General features: G+C 42.1%; 2 protein-coding genes across 8 annotated transcripts in view; one reads left to right on the forward strand and one right to left on the reverse strand.

Moving 5' to 3' along the window:
* The window catches only part of CDC40 (cell division cycle 40), a 52,131-nt gene extending 33,632 nt beyond the window's left edge, over positions 1-18,499 (reverse strand). Inside the window, exons 1-3 of one of the 3 annotated variants that reach the window (XM_051854422.3) lie at positions 18,380-18,499; positions 17,923-18,173; positions 9,353-9,439 (exon numbers count right to left, since the gene is read on the reverse strand). In XM_051854422.3, coding sequence (XP_051710382.2) covers positions 9,353-9,439; positions 17,923-18,173; positions 18,380-18,443 — 402 coding nt within the window. In that variant the 5' untranslated portion in view covers positions 18,444-18,499. Of the gene's footprint in view, positions 1-9,352; positions 9,440-17,922; positions 18,174-18,303 lie in introns of all 3 variants that reach the window. The other 2 variants (XM_002714912.6, XM_089333804.1) reach the window with 2 other exon arrangements.
* A 202-nt stretch (positions 18,500-18,701) lies between these two features.
* The window catches only part of WASF1 (WASP family member 1), a 71,260-nt gene continuing 64,876 nt past the window's right edge, over positions 18,702-25,085 (forward strand). For 2 of the 5 annotated variants that reach the window (XM_051854423.3, XM_051854427.3), the window contains exon 1: positions 18,702-19,120. The gene's annotated coding sequence lies outside the window, so the exon portion shown is untranslated. Of the gene's footprint in view, positions 19,121-19,316; positions 19,591-19,814; positions 19,949-25,085 lie in introns of those variants that run through there. The other 3 variants (XM_051854424.3, XM_051854426.3, XM_051854425.3) reach the window with 3 other exon arrangements.

The raw sequence follows: 25,085 nt of genomic DNA on the forward strand, positions 1-25,085 counted from the left end.
GTTTCTCAACAGTAGAGACAACAGCTGTAAACAATAATCGAATCTCAAAATGTCTATTTTGCTCATATACATTACCTTTTTTTTGTACTCGGTTATCACAAATGAGGGAAAACATGGTATTTGTCTTTTTAGGACTCGCTTATATGGTATATATGGTTTCCACATCTTAACCACTGCACCAAATGCCTGCCCTACCAGTTGTATTGTTTAAAGAAACATTCTAAGGGTTAAAGAACCATGATTTCTTTTTTTTTTTCCAAAGATTTATTTATTTGAAAGTTAGAACTAGAGAGAGTAAAAGAGACAGAGATCTTCCATCCACTGGATCAGAGTGATGAAGCCAGGACTTAAATTTGCACCCAAATGAGATATTGGCGTTGCGGGCAATGGCTTAACCCATTATGCCACAACAGGGGCTCAGGACCATGATTTCTATACAAATACAAAACCTATATTAAAACTAAGTCTGTTTTACATATGGTGCTATTCCTAAAGCAACCTTAAAATTTAAATGTGCTTGTCTTAATGAAGATTTAAGCTGAGACAATGAAATCTCTCTGTGATACAGGAAACTGGGTGGGAGGAGGGCCCATCTGTACTTCAGACTTGCTTTCACTGCCTGGTTCCTGGCAGCTATTGCAGCTGATCAAAGACATTACATGTCAACAGAGGAAACCAGAGAATGCTACTCAGCAGGTCTCAGCTCTTCCAATCACTCAAAAATATCTCCTAGATGTTCCTGGTCCCAGTGAATACACAGCTCTCTTAATTTGGGAATATCAAAAAGCAAAACAAGGCAAGGCATAAACAATATACAAAACTAATCCCTAAATAATTCCTTTCAAGTTTTGGTAGTCAATTAATTTTGAGAGTAAATTTGTATTCAAGTAATTTTTAAAAATTTTTGATAATATGTAAGTAAACCAATAAATATATAATATATCCACATACATATAAGTGAATATATAATATATTCAAGTTAATTACTTATGAATATTTAACAGTTTTTAGTCAAACAATATTAGAACTCCATTGTCAATTACAACTCTAATATCCCTGTAGAAAACACACATATTTAGAGGCAAAATGTTTGCAAATCAGATATCTGATTATATATACTTATCATAATAATTATATCCAAATTATATAAAGAACTCAACTCAATTGCAACAAATAACTGAATAAAAAATTCAAGGCAAAGGATCTGAATAGACATTTCTCAAAAGACATACAAATGGTCAATAGATAATATGGAAAAATGCTTAGCTTCACTAATCATCAGTAAAATAAAAATAAAAATCCCAATAATATATCACATTCCATCTCAGATTGGCTACTATCAAAAAAAGGAAAGATAAGTTTCAGCAAGGATGTGAAGAAAGGGAAACTGCATACTGTTTTTTTTTTTTTGACAGGCAGAGTGGACAGTGAGAGAGAGAGAGACAGAGAGAAAGGTCTTCCTTTTGCCGTTGGTTCACCCTCCAATGGCCGCCACGGCTGGTGCATCGCACTGATCCGAAGGCCGGAGCCAGGTGCTCTTCCTGGTCTCCCATGCAGGTGCAGGGCCCAAGCACTTGGGCCATCCTCCACTGCACACCTGGGCCATAGCAGAGAGCTGGCCTGGAAGAGGGGCAACCGGGACAGAATCCGGTGCCCCAACCGGGACTAGAACCCAGTGTGCTGGCACCACAAGGCGGAGGATTAGCCTATTGAGCCATGGCGCCGGCCGGGAAACTGCATACTGTTAGTGGAAATATAAATTAGCACTGCTACTATGGAAAACAAGGTTCCTAGAAAATTAAAAATAGAACCAATGTATGATCCAGCAATCCCACCACTGGGTAAATGTCCACAGGAAATGAAATCAGTATATCAAAGTTATCTGCACTACCATCATGTTCATTGTAGCATTATTCACAAGAATCAAGATATGCAATCAACTTAAGTTGTTTCAACAAATGTATAGATTAAGGGGCCGGCGCTGTGGCATAGCAGGTAAAGCCAACGCCTGCAGCGCCGACATCCCATATGGGAGCCAGTTCAAGTCCAGGCTACTCCACTTCTGATCCAGCTCTCTGCTATGGCCTGGAAAAGCAGTGGAAGATGGCCCAAGTCTTTGGGCCCCTGTGCCCATGTGGGAGACCTGCAAGAATCTCCTGGTTCCTGGCTTTGGATTGGCACAGCTCCAGTCCTTGTGGCCAACTGGGGAGTGAACCAGCAGATGGAAGACCTCTGTCTCTCCCTGCCTCTCTTTCTCTCTCTCTGTGTAACTCTGACTTTCAAATAAATAAATAAAATCTTAAAAAAAAAGCAAATGTATAGATTGAAAAAAAATCTGTGTGTGTGTGTGTGTGTGTGTGTGTGTTTGTGTGTAAAATGTACGGTGGGGCTGGTGCTGTGGCACAGCAGGTGAAGCTGCTGCCTGCAGCGCTGACATCACTTATGGGCACTGGTTCGAGTTTTGGCTCCTCCCATTCTGAACCAGCTCCCTGCTAATGTGCCTGGGAAAGCAGCAGTAGATGGCATAATCCGCTGGACCCCTGCATGGGAGACCTGGAAGAAGTTCCTGGCTCCTAGCTTCAGCCTGGTCCTGGTCTGGTCATTGTGGTTATTAGGGGAACGAACCAGCAGATGTTCTTTCTCTCCTTCTTTCTCTGTAATTCTGTCTTTCAAATACAAGTTGAACTTGACACAGGAAATAGAAGGGTGATTACTAGCAGGTAGGGGGTGTAGGTGTAGGTGATGTTGGTTAAAGGATATGACCTTACTATTGGATAGGGGACATACATTCTAGAGACCTACTGTACAACACAGAGGCTACAACTAATAATATCTGAGTACTGTATTCTTTTTTTAAAAATTAGAAAAAATTATTCGAAAGGCAGAGAGACAGAAAGAGAAAGCACACGTGCAAGAGCATATTGAGTGCTTTTTCATCCACCGGTTCACTCCCCAAATGCCCACAAAGGCCAGAGCTGGGCCTAGGCCAAAGCCAGAAGCCAGGGACTCAATTCAAACCCCTCTTTGTGGGCAGAAGGAACACCATTATTTGAGCTGTCACTAAATCCTCCCAGGGTCTACATCAGTGAGAAGCTGGAAGAGAAGCCGGAGCCAGGAATTGAACCCAGGAACTCTGAATGGGCTACAGGGATCTTAATTGGCAGGCCAAATGTCTGCCCCCACATACTATATTCCTCAAAATCATAGAAAGTAGATTTTAAATAGCCTCTCAAAAAGTAAGTGTGTGAGGTAATGCATATGTTAACTAGCTCAATTTAACCATTTCAAATGTATAGGTATTAAATACATGTTGTGCATGACATATACAATTTTTATTTGTCAAGTTAAGACTATAACTTTAAAAATTGCACATGTAAGTATTATTTCAGATCACTAAACTCAAAGAATATATGATGTTCCTGAGGAAGGGAGGTTAAGTATCCTCAGAGCTTTCAACTGAGAAAGGGAGGGATTTAATTACAGAGTAGAGATACAAGCATTTTTAATTTATGAAGATGTTGGTTGATAACTGAGAGAAATTTGGTATTTTAAGGCAGTGGTTTTCAGAGGCCTTCAGGAGACAGAATATGTGAAAGTCAGTATCTTAATAGTGCAGCTGAACATCATAAGAATTAAGAAAATTTATACTAGTGAAAATATACTGCATAAAATCATAACCACAATTTCACATATGGGAAATAAATCCAAAGTATTGGCGTAAGAATATACTTCCATTGTTGGAAAAATTTTCATTAACATTTATTGCAGTCATCAATGTTAAATTTATAAACACATTTTAAGGTGAGGAAAACATATTAATTCTTTTCTATAAATGAGGAAAAGATTACCACCATTCAATTTTATTGATGGAATACTTTCAGCTTAAAAGACAGCACAATTTAAATATCATTGGATAAGAAATTTTCACTGGTGTCGGCCCTTTGGCCTTGGGTCTGTTTCCTCATCTGTAAACTAAAGGGTCTGGGCTTTATGATTATAAAACTTCATTCTAGCATTCATATTTACAGCAGCCCTTACAGGCAGATTTCACATAACTGGTAGTTCTTTTCTCTTAAACTATATTTTTTTCTATTCCTAAAAGTACTATTATTTTAAAGTATCTGAAATTCTTACCAATACTATGGGTTTTAGATGTGTCTAGAGAACCTAATAAATACATTTATCTCTGAGAAAATTCAATTGAGTGAAATGAAGATCATTAGATTAAAACTGTGTCTTCAGCTTATGTTTTCTAGCTTTACCCAAAATTTGAGAAAACTTATTGAACAACTAGGTAAAATATGTAGGAAAAGTCCCTGGTTAGGAGGGAGAAATAGTATCTAATAAGATAAGCAATTTAGTTAATTTTCAGAACCAGCAAATTCAAAGGCATAGGCGTATACCCTGCAAACTTCATACTCTTCAAACTGGTCTTCCAGTTATACAGAGGATTAAGAATGATTTGAACCCAGGGCCAGTGCTGTGGTGCAGCAGGGCTTAAACCATTGCTTATGATGATGGTATCCCATACTGACGTGCCGGTTCCAGTCCCAGCTATTCTGCTTCCAATTCAGCTCCCTGCCAATGTGCCTAGAAAAGCAGAGGATGATGGTTCAAATACTTGGGCCTCTGCCACCCACTTGGGAGACGGGAATGGAATTCCTGGCTCTTGGCTGGGGCCTGGCCCAGCCCCAGCTGATGTGGCCATTTGGTGCATGAACCAGCAGATAAAGATCTCTGTCTCTGTTTCTGTCACTCTGCCTTTCAAATAATTTACAAATAAAAATCTAAAAACAACAAAAAAAAAGGTCTAGACTCGTATCTCCAACTATGCACTTTCTGGAATACAACATGGGACTGAGTTTCCTCACTGTAAAATAGAGGGGGGAGCCAGTGCTGTGGCTTAGCGGGTAAAGCTATGACCTGCGGTGCTGGCATCCCATATGTGCGCTGGTTTGAGTCCCGGCTGCTCCTCTTCCAGTCCAGATCTCTGCTATGTTCTGGGAAAACAGTAGAAGATGGCCCAAGTGCTTGGGCCCTTGCATTCTCATGGGAGACCTGGAGGAAGCTCCTGGCTCCTGGCTTCAGACTGGCCCAGCTCTGGCCGTTGTGGCCATTTGGAGAGTGAACCAGTGCATGGAAGACCTCTCTCTCTCTCTGTCTCTGCCTCTGGTAATTTCGCCTTTCAAATAAATAAATAAATATATATATATATATATATCTTTAAAAAAATAGAGGTAAAAGACTACTTACTTCACAGGTTGTAGTGCAGACTAAAGGAGAAATGGCATGAAAATCCCTAAGCCTCGTCCCCGGCGTACAGTAGGCAAGGGTAGTTTTATTTCTTTAGTCTCTATCTCTGTTCTTTTCCATTATGTAGATGCTTACCAAATAAACCTTCCGAAAACTTCAGCTTTGATTATGCCACTCTTGCACTTAAGAACCTCAGAACTCTATTTATTATCTATCAAATCAAGACCTCCAAAGCTCTGTACAACATCACACAAAGTACCACACAGGCCTTCCTTCTCTACTCTCCTATACTGATAATGACTAAGGTATTCCGGTTCTTTAGATCTTTTCTGATTAGGCTCAAACTCTTCCCGTCTGCTTGAAATCTTTCCTCATAAAAGCCCACTTAGCCACTAATGCCGATGATATTAATGCACATAACAGTAAGGACTACCATTTATTAAATGTCAACTGATAGTTTCCTAACCACATCATACATTTCCTTATTTATCCTTGTAACTCACTACAAGTAAAATGAATCTTCATCTTACCTATGAGAAAACTAAAGACCATTGAAATCACACGAGCACTAATCAGTAGTCTGTTTAACTCCATAGCTCATGTTCTTAACCTGGATTGTATCAACCATGTCAAAGAACACGTTTTTTCATGGAATCTTTTTTTTTAACCTTTACAATCAGATGCAGTTGCTCCATAAACCTGAATAATACTTTAGAGCTTTTTCAGAAAATACTTGTCTCTATCTTTTATTTTATTTTATTTGAAAGATCTCCCATCTGTTGGTTCACTCCCCAAATGTCTATATAGCTGGGGCAAGGCAACGTAGAAGCTAGGAGCCTTAGTACTCAATCTGGGTCATCTATGAGGATGGCAGGAACCTAAAAAATTGAGCCATCACCTGCTGCATCCCAGGATGTGAGTTAGCAAGAAGCTGGATCAGAAGTGAGGTAGTTAGGACTTGAACCCAGCACTCTGATAAGGGATAGGGTCATCCCAAGGGGCAACTTAAAACACTTTGGCCAAACTCCTGCCCATAATCTCTGTTTTTATTTATTTGAAAGGCAGAGTGACAGAGGGAAGGATAGAGAGTGGGGGAGGAGAGAGAGATCATCTGTTGGTTCACTCACCAAATGGCAGTAAAGGGTGGGGCAGGGCGAGGCTGAAACCAAGAGCCTCGAATTTCATCTGGGTCTCCCATGTCAGTGGCAGGACCTAATCATTTGGGTCATCACCTGCTGCCTGAACCCAGGTGCATTAACAGGAAGGTGGATTGGAAGCAGAGCAGCCGTGACTCATACTGGCTCTCTGATATGGGATGCTGGTATCACAAACTGTGGCTTAACCTGTTGTACCACAACACTGCCCTTCTCTATCTTTTTAAAAGACAGTACATAGCACGTCCTTTCTGGTGAACACTAGCTTGAGGAGAGGGATTCTATCTTGTTTCCAACAATGGATTCTCAAAACTACAGGAATTTGAACTTAATCTAGCAAAGTGTCTTATAATATCTTCCCAGACTCTGTGATACAGATTCTTGTCATAAAACATCAGGTCCATCATTTGTTACGCCACAGACAATGCACTTGGCAACCAGGAGAAACTGTAATTTTGCTTCTGTTTTAAGCCCATCATTCTTTCTTAAATTGTTAACAAGACATCTAGAAGTGTTCTTAACATAAACTAGCTTATGTATTTAAAGTGAGGCTCCCTAACATAGGAAAAGAGCATAACATTAAAAAATTGATAACCTCATAAAGAGAATGATAGGTCTATTGCCTCATCAATAGAAAAAAATCAACTGATCTTTTAAATGATCTAGAGAGTTTCAGAAACTGAAATCACACATCAGTGTTATCAGTTACATGGAAGATTTAAACATTTAAGAAAAACACACTTTGTAGAAGATAAGCTGACATCGGAATGTCATAGACCATAGTACTTGCAGATTTTCTCATTTTCTGAATTCAGTGACTCTATTTTACTGAAATACATTTCACTTGCAATGTCACTTCTTTTCAAAGGGCCGGCTAAAATGGTGCCAAGGGATAAGAAATAGCCCACTGTTTGACAGGCTAGATTCTTCTAATCTGAGATATAATGGAATACAATGTAAACTGGGCTTAATCTCAGAGCATCAGCACGCATTCTCTGCTCACTGCACACCCAGAGAGCGGCCACAGCAGTGTCTGAACGTGAGTACTGAAAATCTGGCTGTGCTACACATTTCAACAGCCACATGGCTTTAAGTGGCTGCAGGATCCAGGCAGGACAAGTATGTGAAAGAGTTCTAGACTAGGATGTATCACAAAAAGGACAACGACATTATGCTATAAAATAACAGAGTATCTCATTTTCCACCAAGATACAGTAAGGTACAGCTCCTCACCTCCACTGCTGAAGTGCTTATTTTTTTTTTTTTTTAAGATTTATTTTATTTATTTGAAAGACAGAGTTACAGAAACAGGTAGATAGAGACAGAGAGAGAGAGAGAGAGAGGTCATCCATCCACCGGTTCACTCCCTAAATGGCTGCAATGGCCAGAGCTAAGCTGATCCAAAGCCAGGAGCCAGGAGCTTCTTCTGTGTCTCCCACATGGGTGCAGGCACCCAAGGACTTGAGCTATCCTGTGCTGCTTTCCCAGGCCACAGCAGAGAGCTCGATCGGAAGAGGAGCAGCCAGGACCCGAAACGGCGCCCATATGGGATGCCTGTGCTGCAGGCCAGGGCTTTAACCTGCTGTGCCAGAGCAGGCCCCGGCTGAAGTGCTTCTTAAAGATTCTGCTACTGAAGCCTTACTTTTTTGTTCTAAAATAATCATTTCCTGTCATTTCTATTTTATCAAGCATTCTTTCCATTCTAACAGGTAAAAATATCTAGAAGTGTAATCTTTTCTAAATGGACAACATTCGGGGCCAGCTTTGTGGTTCAATGGATTAAAACTATTGCGTGTAGCACTGGCATCCCATATACGTTCCGGCTGCTCCATTTTTTTTTTTTTTTTTTTTTGACAGGCAGAGTGGACAGTGAGAGAGAGACACAGAGAGAAAGGTCTTCCTTTACCATTGGTTCACCCTCCAATGGCCGCTGAGCTGATCTGAAGGCAGGAGCCAGGTGCTTCTCCTGGTCTCCCATGCGGGTGCAGGGCCCAAGCACTTGGGCCATCCTCCACTGCACTCCCGGGCCACAGCAGAGAGCTGGCCTGGAAGAGGGGCAACCAGGACAGAATCCGGCGCCCCGACCGGGACTAGAACCTGATGTGCTGGCGCCGCAGGCGGAGGATTAGCCTAGTGAGCACAGCGCCGGCCCCGGCTGCTCCACTTTCAATCCAGCTCCCTACTAATGTGCCTGGGAAAGCAGGGGACAATAGTCTAAGTGCTTGGGCCCCTGCACACATGTGGGAAAACCAGAGGAAGCTCCTGGCTCCTGGCTTTGGCCTGGCCCAGCCCTAGGCCATTGTGCCATTTGGGGAATAAACCAGCAGATGAAAAATCTCTCTCTGTAACTCTGCCTTCCAAATAAAATAACTCTTAAAAAAATAAATGGACAATATTCACCATTTCTAAATAGTCTCCTCCCTCTTCATGTTTAAAAATTCCTGTATCATGATTTATCATAAGAAGAAAATCCAATACTTTGTTTTATTTAGAGTGGGCATCAAACATTGTGCCTAGTTTCTAGCACTGTTAGTATGACGTTTCAGAAGCATTTGTAACTACATGTTTCATAATATACTACATATTGATGGTGATGCACGAAAATTTTCCCCTGTATGGTTCATTTATAATGTTCTCTGTCAACACCGAGAAGAAAATGTCAGCTAAGTTCACATCTAATAATCGGGTATCTTTAATTTACTTTTCCAAAACACATAGTTACATGTTAACAGATATTTATATGTAGATAAGCAGACAGTGTATTTTTTATTAAAAGTATTCTCACAAAAGTATTACTTAAACTTTTGTAGAATAGATGCATATATTTTCTAAAAGTTTAAACAGCATATTTTTTAGAGAAAACTTTTAAGAAATTCACCAACAGTTCATCTACCAATGTATAATTTAAATACCATAGCAAAAGACAAAATCTTAAATATGCTTACCTCAGGAGCAAACATTGTCTCATATGTAGGATTATACTGAACTTCTTTAACAGCAGGGTCAAGGTGAACACCAGTCTCCAAATCTTCCTAAAAGAAAGCCAAATGATTATTAAAGATCTGCTAAGGGATTCTTTTGTGATTGTTATATTAGTATCATGCAATTAATAATTCTGACAAAAATTAAGCTTTGTAAATTCAGTGTATAATTTTTTTCTTTCCAAAATAGAATTTTCTCTTTAAAATAAATTAAAAATTTCTATATATAACGTGAGGCTTCCTAGCATGAAAAAAAAGAACAGAACATTAAAAGACTCACAGAGATTCCAACTTTTGTTTAAAAAAATTTTTTTTGCTTATTTATTTGAGAGAAAAAGAGAGAGAGAGGAAGAGAGAGTGAGAGAGAGAAAATCTCTCATCCACTGGTTCACTCCCTGAATGCCCACAACAGTATGGACCAGAACAAGCAAGAACTTAATCCAGGTCTCCCATGTGGGTGGCAGGAACCCCTCCACCTGCTGCCTCCCTGGTCTGTATTAGCAGCACGCTAGAATGAGGAGTTGGAGCTGGGAATTAAAACCAGGTACTCTGATAAAGGATGCTGAAGTCTTAGCTGCTGGGATAACGCCTGCCCCCAGCTCTACTTTTTTTGATGAACTCAAAAGACCTGATCTCCTAGTTCCAAATTCAAATGAGGCACTCCTTTCGTATATACAAATTGTGCTAGATATGTAAACAGAAGGCCTTGGGTTGGGCACTGCAGAGGAGACAAAAGGAAGCGGCAGGGCCTCAGTCTTCTCAATAAAGTCTATGCCAATGTTTCAACCTTTGACTTTTCTTCAATTCACTCCCTAGTTTGATGAATACAAAAATCTTATCTCCACTGCAGAATCACTGGCATAAACCCAACCACTTACAAATATGACAATTTCCAAATTGATATTTCTTGCCTGGGCTTTTCCCTGAGCAAGAAGGGAAAAAAATAAAAACAACTGTTGGCAGAGTAACTAACCATGTGTCTCGGTCAGGGTTCTGATTACAAGCAACGGAGACCTCACAGCCTGACCAAACACCATGGGATCCTATGAGCTGCTCTTGGAATTGTCAAGGTAGATGGAGAATCAGCTTTGAGAAATAGGCAGAAACAGAGTTGAGTGTATAGACGAATCCCAAGTCAAAATCTGTCACATCCCAGACCCAATTCAAGAGGGCAACAGTTTACCATTACTGAACACCACTACTAAACTGCTATGGCCACCACAGGATACTGCTGGTCAAACTGGTCAAGCTAGAAAATGTTGGCAACCACTGCTATTTAAAACTCTTCTTTCCTGGCTTCTTTGTTGATTAGTTTCGGATTGGAAGGCTTCATGGGTGCATCTGAGACTGTGCAGTTACCCTAACCTTAGCTGAAAGGGACCTGGGAGGAGAACCTGGTGTTCAGGCCTCCGAAGGTCAGTGGTGAACAGGGGTGTTCTTTACACTAAGACTCTAAGAGAAGGGGGTTCTTCCACTGGGCCACCTACAAGATCATAAATATACTTCACCCTAAAATGTGCACTAGAATCTTCGCTGAGATGGCAACTTTGTTAGGGCCCAACAGTAAACCCTGTAACACGAAGTTAAAAGGTTACATAATATTCAAATGCTAGTGACAAAATATACTGAAAACAGCCAAAGGCTGAGTCACACTAATGCCTTCCCAGTGGATTTTATAGAGTACAGTTACTAGAACCACCTTACAAAATGGGTTACCAGGTCTTTCAGATTAAGGGTGTTTAAAATATTCTAAATTTGAATCATTTTGAACAAAGTATAATGCCTCATCAACTGTTAAACACAAAGTACAACTTAAAAAATTACCCCTAATATCAGCAATAATGGTAATAAACATTACAAATAAGTTCCAGGCTCTGGCTCTTGCTAAAATTACAGAACAAATTGAATAACTCTCAAGAACATGAAGGGTTGTTAATTTTACATTTAATTAGAAAAACTTGGACAATACCACTATCTTGTTTTAACACACACGTGGAAAGGAGTTCAATATCAGTTAGGCATACAATTTGATTATCACAGAATTAAAAAATTTTTTATTCAATTATCCACAAAAATTAAAGTACAAGTAAGCAAAGGGCATCCTTGGGGCCAAGCAAGTTCATACAGTTTGTCTTTTCAAAGTAGTCTGAGAAGAAAACAAAATAGTATTTACTGTTTAGTCCTTTTCACATTTCTTCCTGTGTACAAATAAGAAAACAGATACAAAACACTGAAAACTATAAAGCATATCACAAATACTAACCATTAGTATATAGTGCTCATCAATTTACAGCTTTTTTTTTTTTTTTCCCAGAAAGTGGAATTGACTACTAAACTTCCTAAAATGGGAGTTCAATGGGGCCATAGCTGTGGCATAGCAGGTAAAGCCACCACCTGCAGTGCTGGCGTCCCATATGGGTGCCGGTTCAAGACCCGGCTGCTCCACTTCCCATCCAGCTCTCTGCTATAGCCTGGGAAAGCAGAAGATGGCCCAAGTACTTGGGCCCCTGCATTCATCTAGGATTCCAGGAAGAAGCTACTGGTTCCTAGCTTCGGATTGGCACAGCTCCGGCCATTGCAGCCAACTGGGGAGTGAACTAACAGATGGAAGACCTCTTTCTCTCTCTCTCTGCCTCTCCTTCTCTCTGACTTTCAAGTAAACGAATCTTTAAAAAAAGATGCATAAGAATGGATAAAAAGCATAGTCCTTTTCTCTTCTGGTATTGTATTTAAGACTACGCTTCTAAAAACTATTGCAGTGGCTGCATATCACACATTCTAATGTTCCTTATTGTTCATTTTAAAATATCTTCAATTGTGACTTTTTTCTACAGCCCATGGGTTACCTAGAAGTGCAATTTCACAATTTTTAAATATGGTAACTTTATAGTTATATTTTTCTGGCTTATTTCTGGCTTAGATGCATTTTGGTTAGAGTGTCATAACACAATTTAAAATTTGTTGAGACTTATCTTGTGGTCAAGTACAGAGGTTGGCAAACCATAGCCTTTGGGACAAATCTAGCCGATAATCTTTTTTCTGTTCCACCAACCACCAAGCTAAAAATGGTATTTATATTTGTAAAGGTTTTTGTGTGTGTGTGTGTGTGTGACAGATATTATATGAGCATATGGTCAGCACAGTCTAAAATATTTACTATCTGTCCCCTAACAAAAAGTTTGCCAATCTCTGAGCTGGTAGGTGGTCAGCAACACTCAATGGTGTTAAGTGCTGTGTTGTTACTTTTAGATACGGTTTACTAATTTTGTTGCTCATAGTTTCTGTATCATTGCAATTTTGTGCTTGTTCTATCAGTTACTGAGAAGTGCAATATCCTCCCACTGGGACTATATTCATCAATTTATCCTGTAGTTCTCTCAATTTATTGAAACATTTTGAACTTAGAATGTTACACATCTCTTTGTGAATTAAACCTTTTATCATTGTGAAGTGGCCCTTTTTTTTTTGTTTGTTTCTAGCATGCTTTCTGCTTTAAAGTCTATTTGACTCATCTTTTTTTAAAAAGATTTATTTATTTGAAAGACAGAGAGGCAGAGAGAGTCTTCCATCCACTGGTTCACCCTCTAAATAGCAGCAATAGCCAGAGTTGGGCCTATCCAAGGTCAGGAGTCTGGAGCTTCTTCCAGGTCTCCTATATAGGTGCCAGGGGCCCAAGCACTTGGACCATCTTCCACTGCTTTCCCAGCCACATTAGCAGGGAGCTGGACTGGAAGTGGAGCAGCCGGGACTAGAACCAGCACCCATACGGGATGCTGGCACTGCAGGCAGTGGCTTTACCCACAACACCAGAGCGCCGGTCCCATATTTTACTGATATTAGTACAACAAGTGCCAGCTCTCTTTTGGCTGAAATTTGCCTAAGAAACCCTTTTCTGATCTTTCTATATCTGATCTTTCTAGAGGTCTTAGCAAACATGGCAAGGCAAGAAAAATAAGACCAATAAGGGGGGCTGGTGCTGTGGCATAGCGGGTAAAGCCACCACCTGCAGTGCCAGCATCCCATATGGGCACCGGTTCGAGTAATGGCTGTTCCTCTTCCATCCAGCTCTCTGCTATGGCCTGGGAAAGCAGTAGAAGACAGCCCAAGTCCTTGGGCCTTTGTGCTGCGTGGGAGACCCAGCAGAAGCTCCTGGCTCCTGGCTTTGGATTGGTGCAGCTCCAGCCATTATGGTCAATTAGGGAATGAAACAGTGGACAAAAGACCTCTTTCTTTCTCTCTCTACATCTCCTTCTTTCTCTGTGTAACTGAGACTTTCAAATAAATAAATAAATCTTAAAAAAAAAAGATTGAAAGAAAAGAAAAAATACTGTCACACTTGCAGCTGACTATGTGAGTATAAGACAAAGATCAGTGAGAGTTTCATAAGTAGAAAAAAACACTATCCATACAACAGCATAAAAATAAGATGTATCTATAAACACCTGCAACAAACTGTACAAGATCTTGATGCAAAAGATAATGAGCTCGAAGAAATTAAAAGCCTACACACTATACAAGACTCAAAAGAATGAGTAGATATTACTTGTCCCCATATTGATCTATGATTCAGTGCTTCACAAGTTAATTCTAAAGTGTTTGTAGAAATTCAGGGCCAAGAATGGCCAAAGCATTCTTGAGCAATACTGAAAAGGGGCGGGGAGAAATGTACTACCAAATACCAAGCCATCCCATTAGTCATGTTCCCACCACACCTAAAAATTCATTTCACGTGGACTAATGACTTACTGTATGAAAAGCAAGGATGTAGTGCTTTCAGAAGATAATATGGGAGAAATGCTATCATGATTTTGGATTAAAGATTTCTCAAACAAGAACCACACTCTATAAACAAATAGTTTAATAAGACCAGACTAAATACACAGCACGTTACAACAGTTGAAAAGAGACTAAGACAAGCTGCAAACTGTAAAAGTTTTTTGCGACACATACGATAGGATGTAGATTTATAAACATCTCCTACAAATCAAAATGAAAAACACAATCCAACAGTCTCCCTGAAGTGAAAAAATAACTTTATCACCAGTAACATATACAAAAAGATACTCAATCTGAGTGCTCAGGGAAAGATGGATTAAAAGCACGGCATAAATTTCTTCTCTGCCAAAACACTTGCCGTTAGTCATGACACAAATAGTCAACACTTGTAGTACCCGCATGAACCTATCTGCAGCTTCACTCTCCTCACCTGATCCTTTCCCAATTTTCCAGCCATTTAATCTCTATGTGTAAGCGTTTTTTCCTTCATAGAAACAAATGTTGGTTATGAATTGACAATGAGCAATACTTTTTATTCTTTCATCACAGAACCAGATTGCCGGGTGGGCTAGCCCCAGCTCTGTGGCTGGTGGACTTCCGGTACTTCACCAAACCTCTCCTCCTGGATTTCCTTACTCATTAGCGACTGAACTTAGGGAGCTCCGGAGGCTGCCAACCCCCACTAAAACTCTCCTTCTCAGGGTGCACACCTTTTTACAAAACTTTCTTGTTTACACGCTCTTGCATTCCACTCTCTCACCAGACATATCCCTTCTTTTGTATACGAGGCGCATTGGAGACACTAACAAGTAGACACAACAATCTCTGGGTGCCAGGGTCTCACTGCCTAGGGGAAAGTAAAAAGTTAACAAGTCCCAGCCACGTGGCAAGTGTTATAGGTGAGATACTAACCAGGGGCTAAGAGAGGTGCAGGAAGACACCTGTGCACTGAGACTGAGGGGACAGGAGACTTTGGAGGGCAGGGAAGGTAAGGGATTTTCAGGCAGAGAGACTAGTGTGGGCCAAACTGTGAGACAAAGAAAGAAAACCAGTCTTTGTGAAGAGTTCAGCATGGGAGGGTGGCTGGCTTCACACACCACCTAAGCAATTGCCCAGTGAGCACCATGGTGCACAGGCAGAGAAGTGATGTGATGAAACTGGAATTTGGGGACACTGCGGAGGGAAGGTTGGGGCATAGAACCAGGAGACAACAGAGAGGGGGCAGAAAGACCAGCAAAAGGCTCTAATTGTCTTGCGAGATGTTGGGACTCTGAAATAAACAGTGACAGCAGAAGAGGAAGAGATTGGGTAAATACCACTGAGTTGCAAAACATAGGACCGAGCACCCCAAAGTAGAGGCAAACAGGAAAAGAGAAGTCAAGAACAATTCCTGGGAGAAATAAGCAAAATATAAAGGCGATGCCAGTGAAAATACGGCAGGCAATAGAGAGAAGGCAACTGACTTGAGAGAAATTCACAAAGCAGACCAGTTAGACCCAGTTGCATGACTGGTTTCAGGGGCTGAGAAGAGAAAGGGATGCCCTTCTGTTCTTGGCTTGGACTAATGGGTGGGCTGCAGAGAAAGCAGCTTGATTTTTCAGCACAATGAAATCTGTGTCTGAGAGGCATCCTGGGGGAGCTGTTTATTAGACCTTAAGCTAGCAACAAGTTTAGGCATGGAAAAAACAAAAGACAGCTAACATTTAGTGCTATTGTGTGCCGGACCCTGCAAAAGGTTCTCTATGTCTTGATGACAAATCTTATAGCTCTGGGAGATGGGACCAGGGTCATTCAACTTCACAGATGAGAGATCAGGCACAGAAGACTTCCATAACTTATCCAAGGCCACTGAACGTTGGAGGCAGGATTTGAATCCTGGGAGTTTTATCTCTAGAGGCTGTGCAACCACTTCCCAGTGTTTATCTGTGAGCTGAAGCACAGATGGAGGCCAAAGATATGGGAGAATACGTGGAGTACCAAGAGGACTTATAGGGCAGAGTCCTGGGGACACCACTGCTGAAAAGGAGGGCAAGAGAAGAGGGGACCAGGAAAGTTCAGTGTCATCTGCTGAGCGAGTCAAGGCAAAGGACAGAACATGACAATTGCAAGGCCTGGGGCATCTTCCAGGAGGAGCTTCCCAAGAGGCTAGAGCCAGGCTGCACTGGGTTTAGGAGGAAAACTGAAGACAGCTCCAAAAGGCTGAGCTATGAAAGGAATAAAGATTAAGGAGGTCGTGATGGGCTTTAGGGTTGAAGAGTCTGTTAGAAAGACAGGAGGGGCGGGCGCTGTGGCGCAGTGGGTTAACATCCTGGCCTGAGGCGCCGGCATCCCTTTTGGGTGCCGGTTCTGGTCCTGGCTGCTCCACTTCCAGTCCAGCTCTCTGCTGTGGCCTGGGAGGGCAGGGGAAGATGGCCCAAGTCCTTGGGTCCCTGCACCCACATTGGAGACCTGGTCCTGATCAGCACAGCTCCGGCCATTGCAGCCATCTGAGGAGTGAAGCAGCGGATGGAAGACCTCTCTCTGCCTCTACCTCTCTCTGTGTAACTCTCTCAAATAAATAATCTTAAAAAAAAAAAGACAGGAGGATTCTAAGCATTCTTTCATGACAGATGTCAATTAATAGAAAATAAAATTCATGGAGAGTCTACTAAAACCTCCACAAGGCTCTCTTTGCACTTGACTTTGGAACAACTTAGAAAGGAAACTTTGCCCACGGCCTGGCCTCCTCTCCCCGCATCTGAAGCTTCTGGTCGCCCACAGGAACTCTGCCTGGTCCACACTACCACTGGAGCTGTTGTTGGGCTCCCGTCAGCACAGCCCTGCCTCCGTACTTGAGACACACGAGCCTCTGCCTTCTCAGGGTTGCCTGTCCCGGCTGTTGCAGCACCGGCTTCTAGTTCTCCCTGACAACCTCTGGAAATCACACTCCTTCCTTACTCTGTTATGGAACTCAATTTTCTGCCCTGGCAGGCCTCAATCCACTGTGTCCACTCTGCTCCGTCCCGTTTAACTGGCAACTTCTTTCACTAGAAATCACCTAATGATGGCACAGGCTGACTTGTGGGCCAATGTGCCTTCAGCCCTTTGAACAGCTTCCTCGATAAATATTCGCTAAATGAACTCTAAAAGCCCAATATCGGCCTTTATCACATTCCTCCAATGGCATTGTGCCTGCTCTTCCTCAAATCCAAGGCCTTTTTCTCACTATTTTAACATATAATCAAGAACAGCTAACAAGGATCGCACTCGCACTAGATACCAGGCTCTGTGCTATAAACTCTATTTATATAAATGGTCTCAATCTTCACAAGAATCCTCCCAAATACAAAGGTGCTTTGAAAATTGTCTCCACGGCGAGGAAAGAGAGGAGGCTGCCTAACTTGCCCAAAGTTCACACCAGTGGCGGCGCACGGATTGGAACCTGGTTCTTACTTCAAAAACAAAACAAAGCCGGGCCACTGTTCACTTCGTACCCCAGCTTGTACAGTTCTGGTCTAGTTTCATTCCTGTTCTGAGATTACACCGGCTTCGTCCAAGCCTTGTCCCAATCCACCCCGCTTCCCACCTGCTTTCTGACAGCGGGGGGCGAGGGCAGGGGTTCTGGGGGGCTCTAGAGGGCTGCTCCGCAGATGCAATCCAAGCGTTAGAGACTGGCCTCTCGGCGCCGAGAAAGAGGCAAAACGTGGCCGAACAGCGGCCGGCGGCGACTTTGGAGCTGGAGCCCATTCCCGCACCGCAGCGGTGGCCGCAGCACTTACCTTAACTGCCACCTCCGGAGCCGAGTCCACCGCCACTGCCAGCGAGGGCTTGCCCGAAGGCGATTTAGTCAGATGCATGAGAGACTCGGCGGCTGGCAGCGGACATCGGCCGCCTTCACTGTCCGAGTCGGATTCGGACCCCGAACCCGAACCGTAGGAAGCGGCCAGAGCTGCAATAGCAGCCGACATGACGGCAAACTGATCCTCTGCGGACACCAGGCCCGGGCGGAAGGAGAAGCGGCTTCCAGGTCCTGACAGACAGCCATGAAACACATTATTTACTTCCTTGGCTAAGAAATCATTTGTAACATTTTGAAAAAAAAAACAGACCAATTATTATTTGAATAGTTTCTATAGGATTAAGAGGTTGGAAACATTTACCTAAGGAACCAGTTTTAACAGCTGGTCACTTTCAGGACCTGGAGGACTAGATTAAAAACTACGAGTTCAGAAATACCTGGAGGCCTTGCGGCCACACACTCCCGGCGTGCAGCGCGGCGGGAAGTGCGCGCAGGCACCATGGGAAATGTAGTTTAGGGCGAGAAGGCGGGGCTGGCGGGCAGGTCTCTCCTCGACCCCGCCCCTGGATGGATGGTTCATTCAATTGGCTATCATCTTCCCTCATTCCCTCGCCAAGCTGGGTTCTCTCCGTCCCCCTCCCCCAAACTGAGGATTGGGTAATACCACAGAGCCTCCGGAAAGGGGGGAAACGTGGTCTTCACCCCCACGGATGGGCGAGTGGGCGGAGGCTCGGTTTCCCATCACCGCAGCGCCTGGGCACTGGGGGCTGAAGAGGAGAGTGAGACTCTTGAGTTTGAAGACCTGTCACTGACCAGGAATAGCTCCTGGGTGGAAGGCTGGGAAATTGGGAGCAGAGAGTCCCGCGGTCCCCCCTGCCTCTGGCGCGGATCCCCGCGCCCGGTTGTGGAGCGTCGCGCGCGGGGAGGGGGCGGGTGAGGCAGCGGCGGCTCGCGGTGTTGTTCGCTCGCGCGTCGAGCGCAGTGTGGGTCCGGCGAGCGGCGGGCGCCCCGGGCGGCGTTCCCCGCGGCCCGGCGCCTCAGCCGCTGCCCCGAGCGGGTCCCACCCCCGGAGCCTGCCCTTCCTGGGGGCTCTCGGTGGAGTCCCGGGAGCTGAGCGGGACCGGCGGCCGCCGCCGAAGCATGCAGAAGGGGTAAGGCACGAGCCCCTAGGTTTCACGGTGAGCGCGGCTCTCTCAGGGATTGTTTCCTCGGGGGAGGGGGCCGGGGAGAGGAACTCGGTCTCAGCGGCCGGAGCTGGAGCCGGGAGGCGTGTGCGTGGCTCTCCTGCCCGCAGAGGCGGCGGGGGTGGGTGGGCGCGCCTCCCCCGCCCCCATTCGCGGGTCTCCCGAGCTCCCGCCTCCCCGCCGCCGGCCCGGCTGGTGCTGCGGGGAGGCGGCGGTGGGCGCGCCGGGGTCTGCGCTGCGGGGACCGCCCTGAGGCGGCTCGGGGCGGGGACTCTGCGGGTCTCACCTGAAGTGCCGCCGCCTGGGCTCCCCAGCCCGCCCGCACCCTCGGCCTCTCGCCCGGGAGCCGGCTGCAGCCTCGGGTGGCCGAGAAGCCCCGGGCGGCTCTGCGTGCCCGAGGCTCGGTGCAGCCCGCTGGCGCGTTTGCGTGTTTGCGCCGCACGTCGGTGTCTGAAGCTATAACGGTAAAGCGGGTGCGGGCGTGCGGGTTTTCCTTTGAAGAGGAGGCGAAGCGATGCGGTCGCCCCCGCTGCCTACTCGTGGGGGGTGGGGAGGGGGCGTTGGGCAGAGTTAGGGAGCCGCTTGCTGGGCTGTGATGTCGGCGGGACTCGCCCATTGTGCCACCCAGATAATTATTCAACTATGCAGCATCCATTGCACCTTTGGCGTTGTTCTCCCCTGGCTGCAGCGTGCCCCCTAGCTTCCGTACTCTGACACCTTCTGCACTCGCGGGGCCTGAGCTGGAATAGTGATGACAGCTCATCCGACCCGAGCCTCGGCGACCTGTTCTGTAGACGGTTGATCAATTAAGCCCCAGCTAGAGTACGTACTTCAGCAGGGCTCACTGTGGTTCCTTTTTTGTAAAAGATACGCCTTGCATTCTGAATGCTCTGTGTTTTTTTTTTTTTTTTAATTTTATTTTTGGTGGTAGCTAAATCTTGTTCCTGTTCTGTAATAGATGTGATGGATGTATTGCTGATTCAACCCCTCTCCTGTTCTTTCCTGTGAGTCGTAGGGAACTTTGATTGGTCTAGTTGTTGATAGCGCTATGTCTACACATGTAGTCTCAATCTGAACTCTACGGGAGCAATTTATCCTTTTGCTCTTAAGCTTCTGTTGGGAAAAGTTTTTATTTGTATTGAATATTTTAATAAAGTATTTGAATAAAACATCTCAAGTTTTGAATGAGAAAACTTTGGTATTTAATTTCACCAGTAGAATATTTGAATATTTGATTGCTAACCATAGCCTACAGTGGAATGAATGATGGGGTTTTTAATCGTACCCTAACTTAGCTGAATTTTATTTTTTATTCAGTTGTTTTCTTTGTAATATCATGTATTTACTTGCAGATCTTTTTCTTATGTTTCTAACTTCTGTCTACAAGGATAGCTATGTTCCAGTTTTACATGCTGTACCTGAAGGATGACATTTTTTTGCAAATATTACAAGCAACTGTTGGGTACTTGATGCTTACAAATTATTGTTTAAAAATAAATAATTCACTACCCCAAATAAGTGTTTTCCTTTGATTTTTGTAATCTTCCCTTTCCATTTTTCCTTTTTTAGGCTTCTTGCATTAACTCTTTTGATGAAACAGAATTGCAGATAGGCATTGCAAAGGCAATTTGAAAAGTACAGGACTTGTTTTCTGGCACTTGGAAGTGGCACACGTATGTTCATGCTGTAGGATCAGTTGCTTCCTTGAGAAATGACCTTGCAATTTACAAAATGGATACCTTTGTGCCTTGGTTTCCTTATGTGTAATGGAGATAATACTCATTTACTCCACTAGGTTGTATGTGTGGATCAGTAAGTATGCTTCATAATGCTTTTAAAGGAATTTAAATACTTTAGCTGATAAATTGACACTTTCAGTGAAAACTACAATGAAAAAATGTAATATGGATTTTCGCTGCCATGTTAGAATGACTGATTCACGTTGATTTTAATTTGGAGCAATACTTAGAGTGATACTTCTAAATTGAAGAAAGCTTTTCATCTATCAGTTGTTTTTAATTGCAGACATTAGGTATTATAGTAAATAAGTATAGTTATAAATAATAGGCATAAATAATACTGATAAAAATTATGTGACTTGATAATGAACAAGTATAATATTGAATTAAGTTTGTGAAAAATTAAGCTATCTGGAAATATTAAGGCCTTTTTCATTAAAAAAATTTGTAGGTGACACATTCCAAAATCTACAGTTGTAATCATTTGGAAGGTATAAACTGGAGCTACTTTGTTTATTATTTGGGGTTATAAACATTGATATATATATATATCCAGAGGCAATTTGTTAATATTGCATAAGACTATATTTAATTTTATATTTTGCTTTATTTTAGAAATAATTTAAGGTATCTTTTCCATGTGCTCAATTTTTGTTATCACAGTACATCATTTTTTGATTTCCTTCTGAAAGATTAACTCAGTCAATTTCCATAGCAAAAACTATTAAAAGATCGTATTATTAGAACTTTTAACAAAACAGTAATTAACATTTATTTTGTGGGAAAACTTCATGTGAATGATAAAACTACTGAAGTGTCTTTAAAATTAAAACTATTTTATAGTTCCTTTGGGGAGAATTAATTTGATTACATTTATGTTTTCTTAAATGACAGATAAAATTTAGCTTTCAGTAACATTGGAGTAAATGCAGTTAATTCAGAATTTTTCTAAGTTGTTTAAGGACAGGAACTGACCAGTCACTTACTGTCATAAATCCAGAGTTGCTTAGTATAGTGTTTAGCAAACAATAAAGACTCAGTTCTGTTTGTTGAACCAATCAAGTGAGTAAGTGAAGAAAATCCATTGAATTAGTTTGCTGGATGAAAATTTTTTGGAAAAGTAGGTTTATCAAACTTTTTAAGTAACAAAACAAAGCTTTTTCTCAGTAAAAATGAGAAAAATATATTTGGAGGGTCTTTAAACTCCATTTTACCTGTTCAAATATAATTCATTTACCCACATACTTTTGACATAAAACTAGATACTGAATAATGTATATTTTAGCAATCTTCCATTTATGAAATGATATTAACAATTTTCTTATAACCTCATGAAAATCTACATTAATTTGTTTTTCCTCAACTAGATGAAATAGAAATGTATTTGATTCTTTCTGACTTAAGTTTTCCAATGAAATAGTAATTTAAAAGTATGTTAATTAAATCTATGGTAAATGAGTATCTAATTTTAAACATAAATGACCCCTAGCCTTTAAAAAAATTTTTAAATCATATTTAGCTCTATAATTTAGAGCCTTTGTGAACTAGTATCTCTAACTTGGAATGGGACTGATGTAGAGTGGTTTAGAACTCAATTTATTGTCTCAGAAACCATATGGTTAGTGGTTAGATTCATAGACATCCCTTTTAAACCTGTTTAACCCATAATATGCCTGAATTCTAGAACTACTCTAATAATGCTAGTGAATTAATGGGATTATATGAATAATTAGTATTAATATATATTAAAATGTCTAATACTCTGCAACAATCTCATATGAGAGTCTGACTCTAAAAATGCGATGGTACTCTTGTGTTGCACGTGACCACATTACTAGGAACTTGCCCTCTTTCACCACTTGGAGGTGAAGAGCAGGATCTTAGTTCAGTGAGTGGTTTGCCTTCCATCTCATGAGGACATGAGAACAGTTGGAACAAGTCAGTTGTAAACTGAGAAGTAGATGACTTCTGAGGTCCCTTTTAGCTGCAAATAAAATTGTACAGCATTTGAAGTTCATTATAACCCCTTTTTATCTGAGATAATTTTCACTTTCTAATATTATTGCTTATGTACTTGCTATTAGGGAATTTCTTCTTTCTGGATCTCCCTTTGAAAAGAACAAAGTCAAAATCTGCCTCATATGCCAATTCTTGGAAGCAAGACTTTTTATTAAAAAAGAGATTTGTTGTTATCATTGTTTTTTGATTTTGCTTACTTTAATTTTTGATTGCTTTTTTTCAAATAGACTCTCAGAAGCACCAAAACACAGAATTAAAATGATTTCTTTTGTTTCATTATTTTGCTTTTTTTCTTTTTTTAACTGAAACTAATTTGTGAAGTTAAGGTAGGTTTATTCATGTTTTTGAGAGATATTACATCTAGTGAATCTTTAAAGAATTTTTTTTAAGGAAAAATAGTGTGATTAAGCTTGTGGAGTGGGAGTAGGAAGTTAAAAGATGGAGTACTGGGGCCAGTGTTGTAGAGCAGTGGGTTAACGCCCTGGCCTAAAGTGCCAGTATCCCATATGGGCACCTGTTCAAGTCCTGGCTGCTCCACTTCTAATCCAGTTCTCTGCTATGGCCTGGGAAAGCAGTAGAAGATAGCCCAAGTCCTTGGGCCCCTGCACCCACGTGGGGGACCTGGAAGAAGCTCCTTGCTCCTGGCTTCGGATTGGTGCAGCTCCAGTTGGCTGTTGTGGCCAGTTGGAGAGTGAACCATCGGACGGAAGACCTTGCTCTCTCTCTGCCTCTCCTCTCTGTGTAACTCTGACTTTCAAATAAATAAATAAATATTTTTAAAAAAGAAAGAAAAAGGCAGAGTATAGCCAGTACAGTGGAGCTCTGGCATGGTTGTGGTGGGGTTGGAGGCTCATTGAAAAGTGTTTATAAACTTCTTGAGGAGAGAGATAGTTTTGTTGCTTGATTGTCATTATATTTTCATTTGCCTTGTTTTTGTGTTCCCAGTGTCTTTTTTAGTTTAAGCTATTTGCATTTTGAACGTATACAGTTACTACAGTATAGCAGGTGAAAGATCAGTGTGCTATGAGAAAAGGAGTCATTGAACACAGCTATGCCTGTCTGTACATTGGAGCATTTTGTAGGTTTTAAATTTGCTTTATTTGAAGATTAATTACATTTACGGATAATGCATAACACTGGTCTCCCTAAGAGGAAAGGAAGTAATACTGCTTATTTTCTATATGTGCAAGTCTCTGTGTAGATACTGTTATATTTATTATCTTATTTAATTGATATCATTGCCCTATTGGGAATTTATGGAAGGAAGAGGTTAACTGAATGGAACAGGTTGCTTATTCTGCTTAGCAAAAGCCTACTTTCTCTGGGAACTGCTTCATTCCCTTTTCCCCAATGAATTACTGTTGGGGCAGTCATTTTAATAACTTGGTAATAGTATTACTGCCTTCTTGCTACCCTCCCCTCATTTGTAACTGGATGATCTAGTAGTGATTACCACATGCCCCATGCTAAACCAGTTATTGATTCAGCACATAATTATTGAGGGCCAACTGGTGCTAAAAGGGTAGGTCTCTATCTTGGGGTTAAACATGTAGTAAGAGAAAGCTACTGAACAAACACATTTATTTATAATTAGAAATTGTGGCGAGGGAGGGGAACCTAATTTATACTGGGTGTTAGGGAGGGCTTGCTTCTTGGAGGTAAGATGAGAGGCAGTTAGCTAGCTAGGGGGCAGGGGGAAAGGGCAGAGAGCACATGTGAAACATTTTTGAGATAGGGAAGGTGTTTGGCAGGTTCAAAGAACATTCAAGGAATGAAAAAACAGCCAAAGTGGATGGAACTTAGAGGGATCCTGTATTGTGGGGGTAAACAGGAGCCAGGGCACACATTAAAGGCTTGGTCTGACAGGGGTTATGAATTTTATTTTTGTCCATTGGGGAAGCCCATGAAGGTTTTTAAGTCATGTTAATGACTGGATTAGATTAGTCTTTTATAATGATCACTCACACTTTGAGAAGGCTGGGGGACCAATCACAGTTCTGATAATTTCTTTCATTGGCCCAGTTCTGCACTAAGGCAGGTCACTCAGAGCTTTTCTTGTGTCCTGGGTGCCCAGAGGTTGAGTAATTTCCTTTCTCTCCAGTTGCTGAGCTGCGTGATAAAACTTGATTTTGTTAATAGCCTTGTGTCTTGCCATGTGAACTAGATAAGCAGGGCATCTAGAAATAAGGGTGCAAACAGGG

This window comes from Oryctolagus cuniculus, chromosome 5 (assembly GCF_051225735.1).
Source record: "Oryctolagus cuniculus isolate XC-2025 breed Fujian yellow rabbit chromosome 5, ASM5122573v1, whole genome shotgun sequence".
Lineage (NCBI taxonomy): Eukaryota > Metazoa > Chordata > Mammalia > Lagomorpha > Leporidae > Oryctolagus > Oryctolagus cuniculus.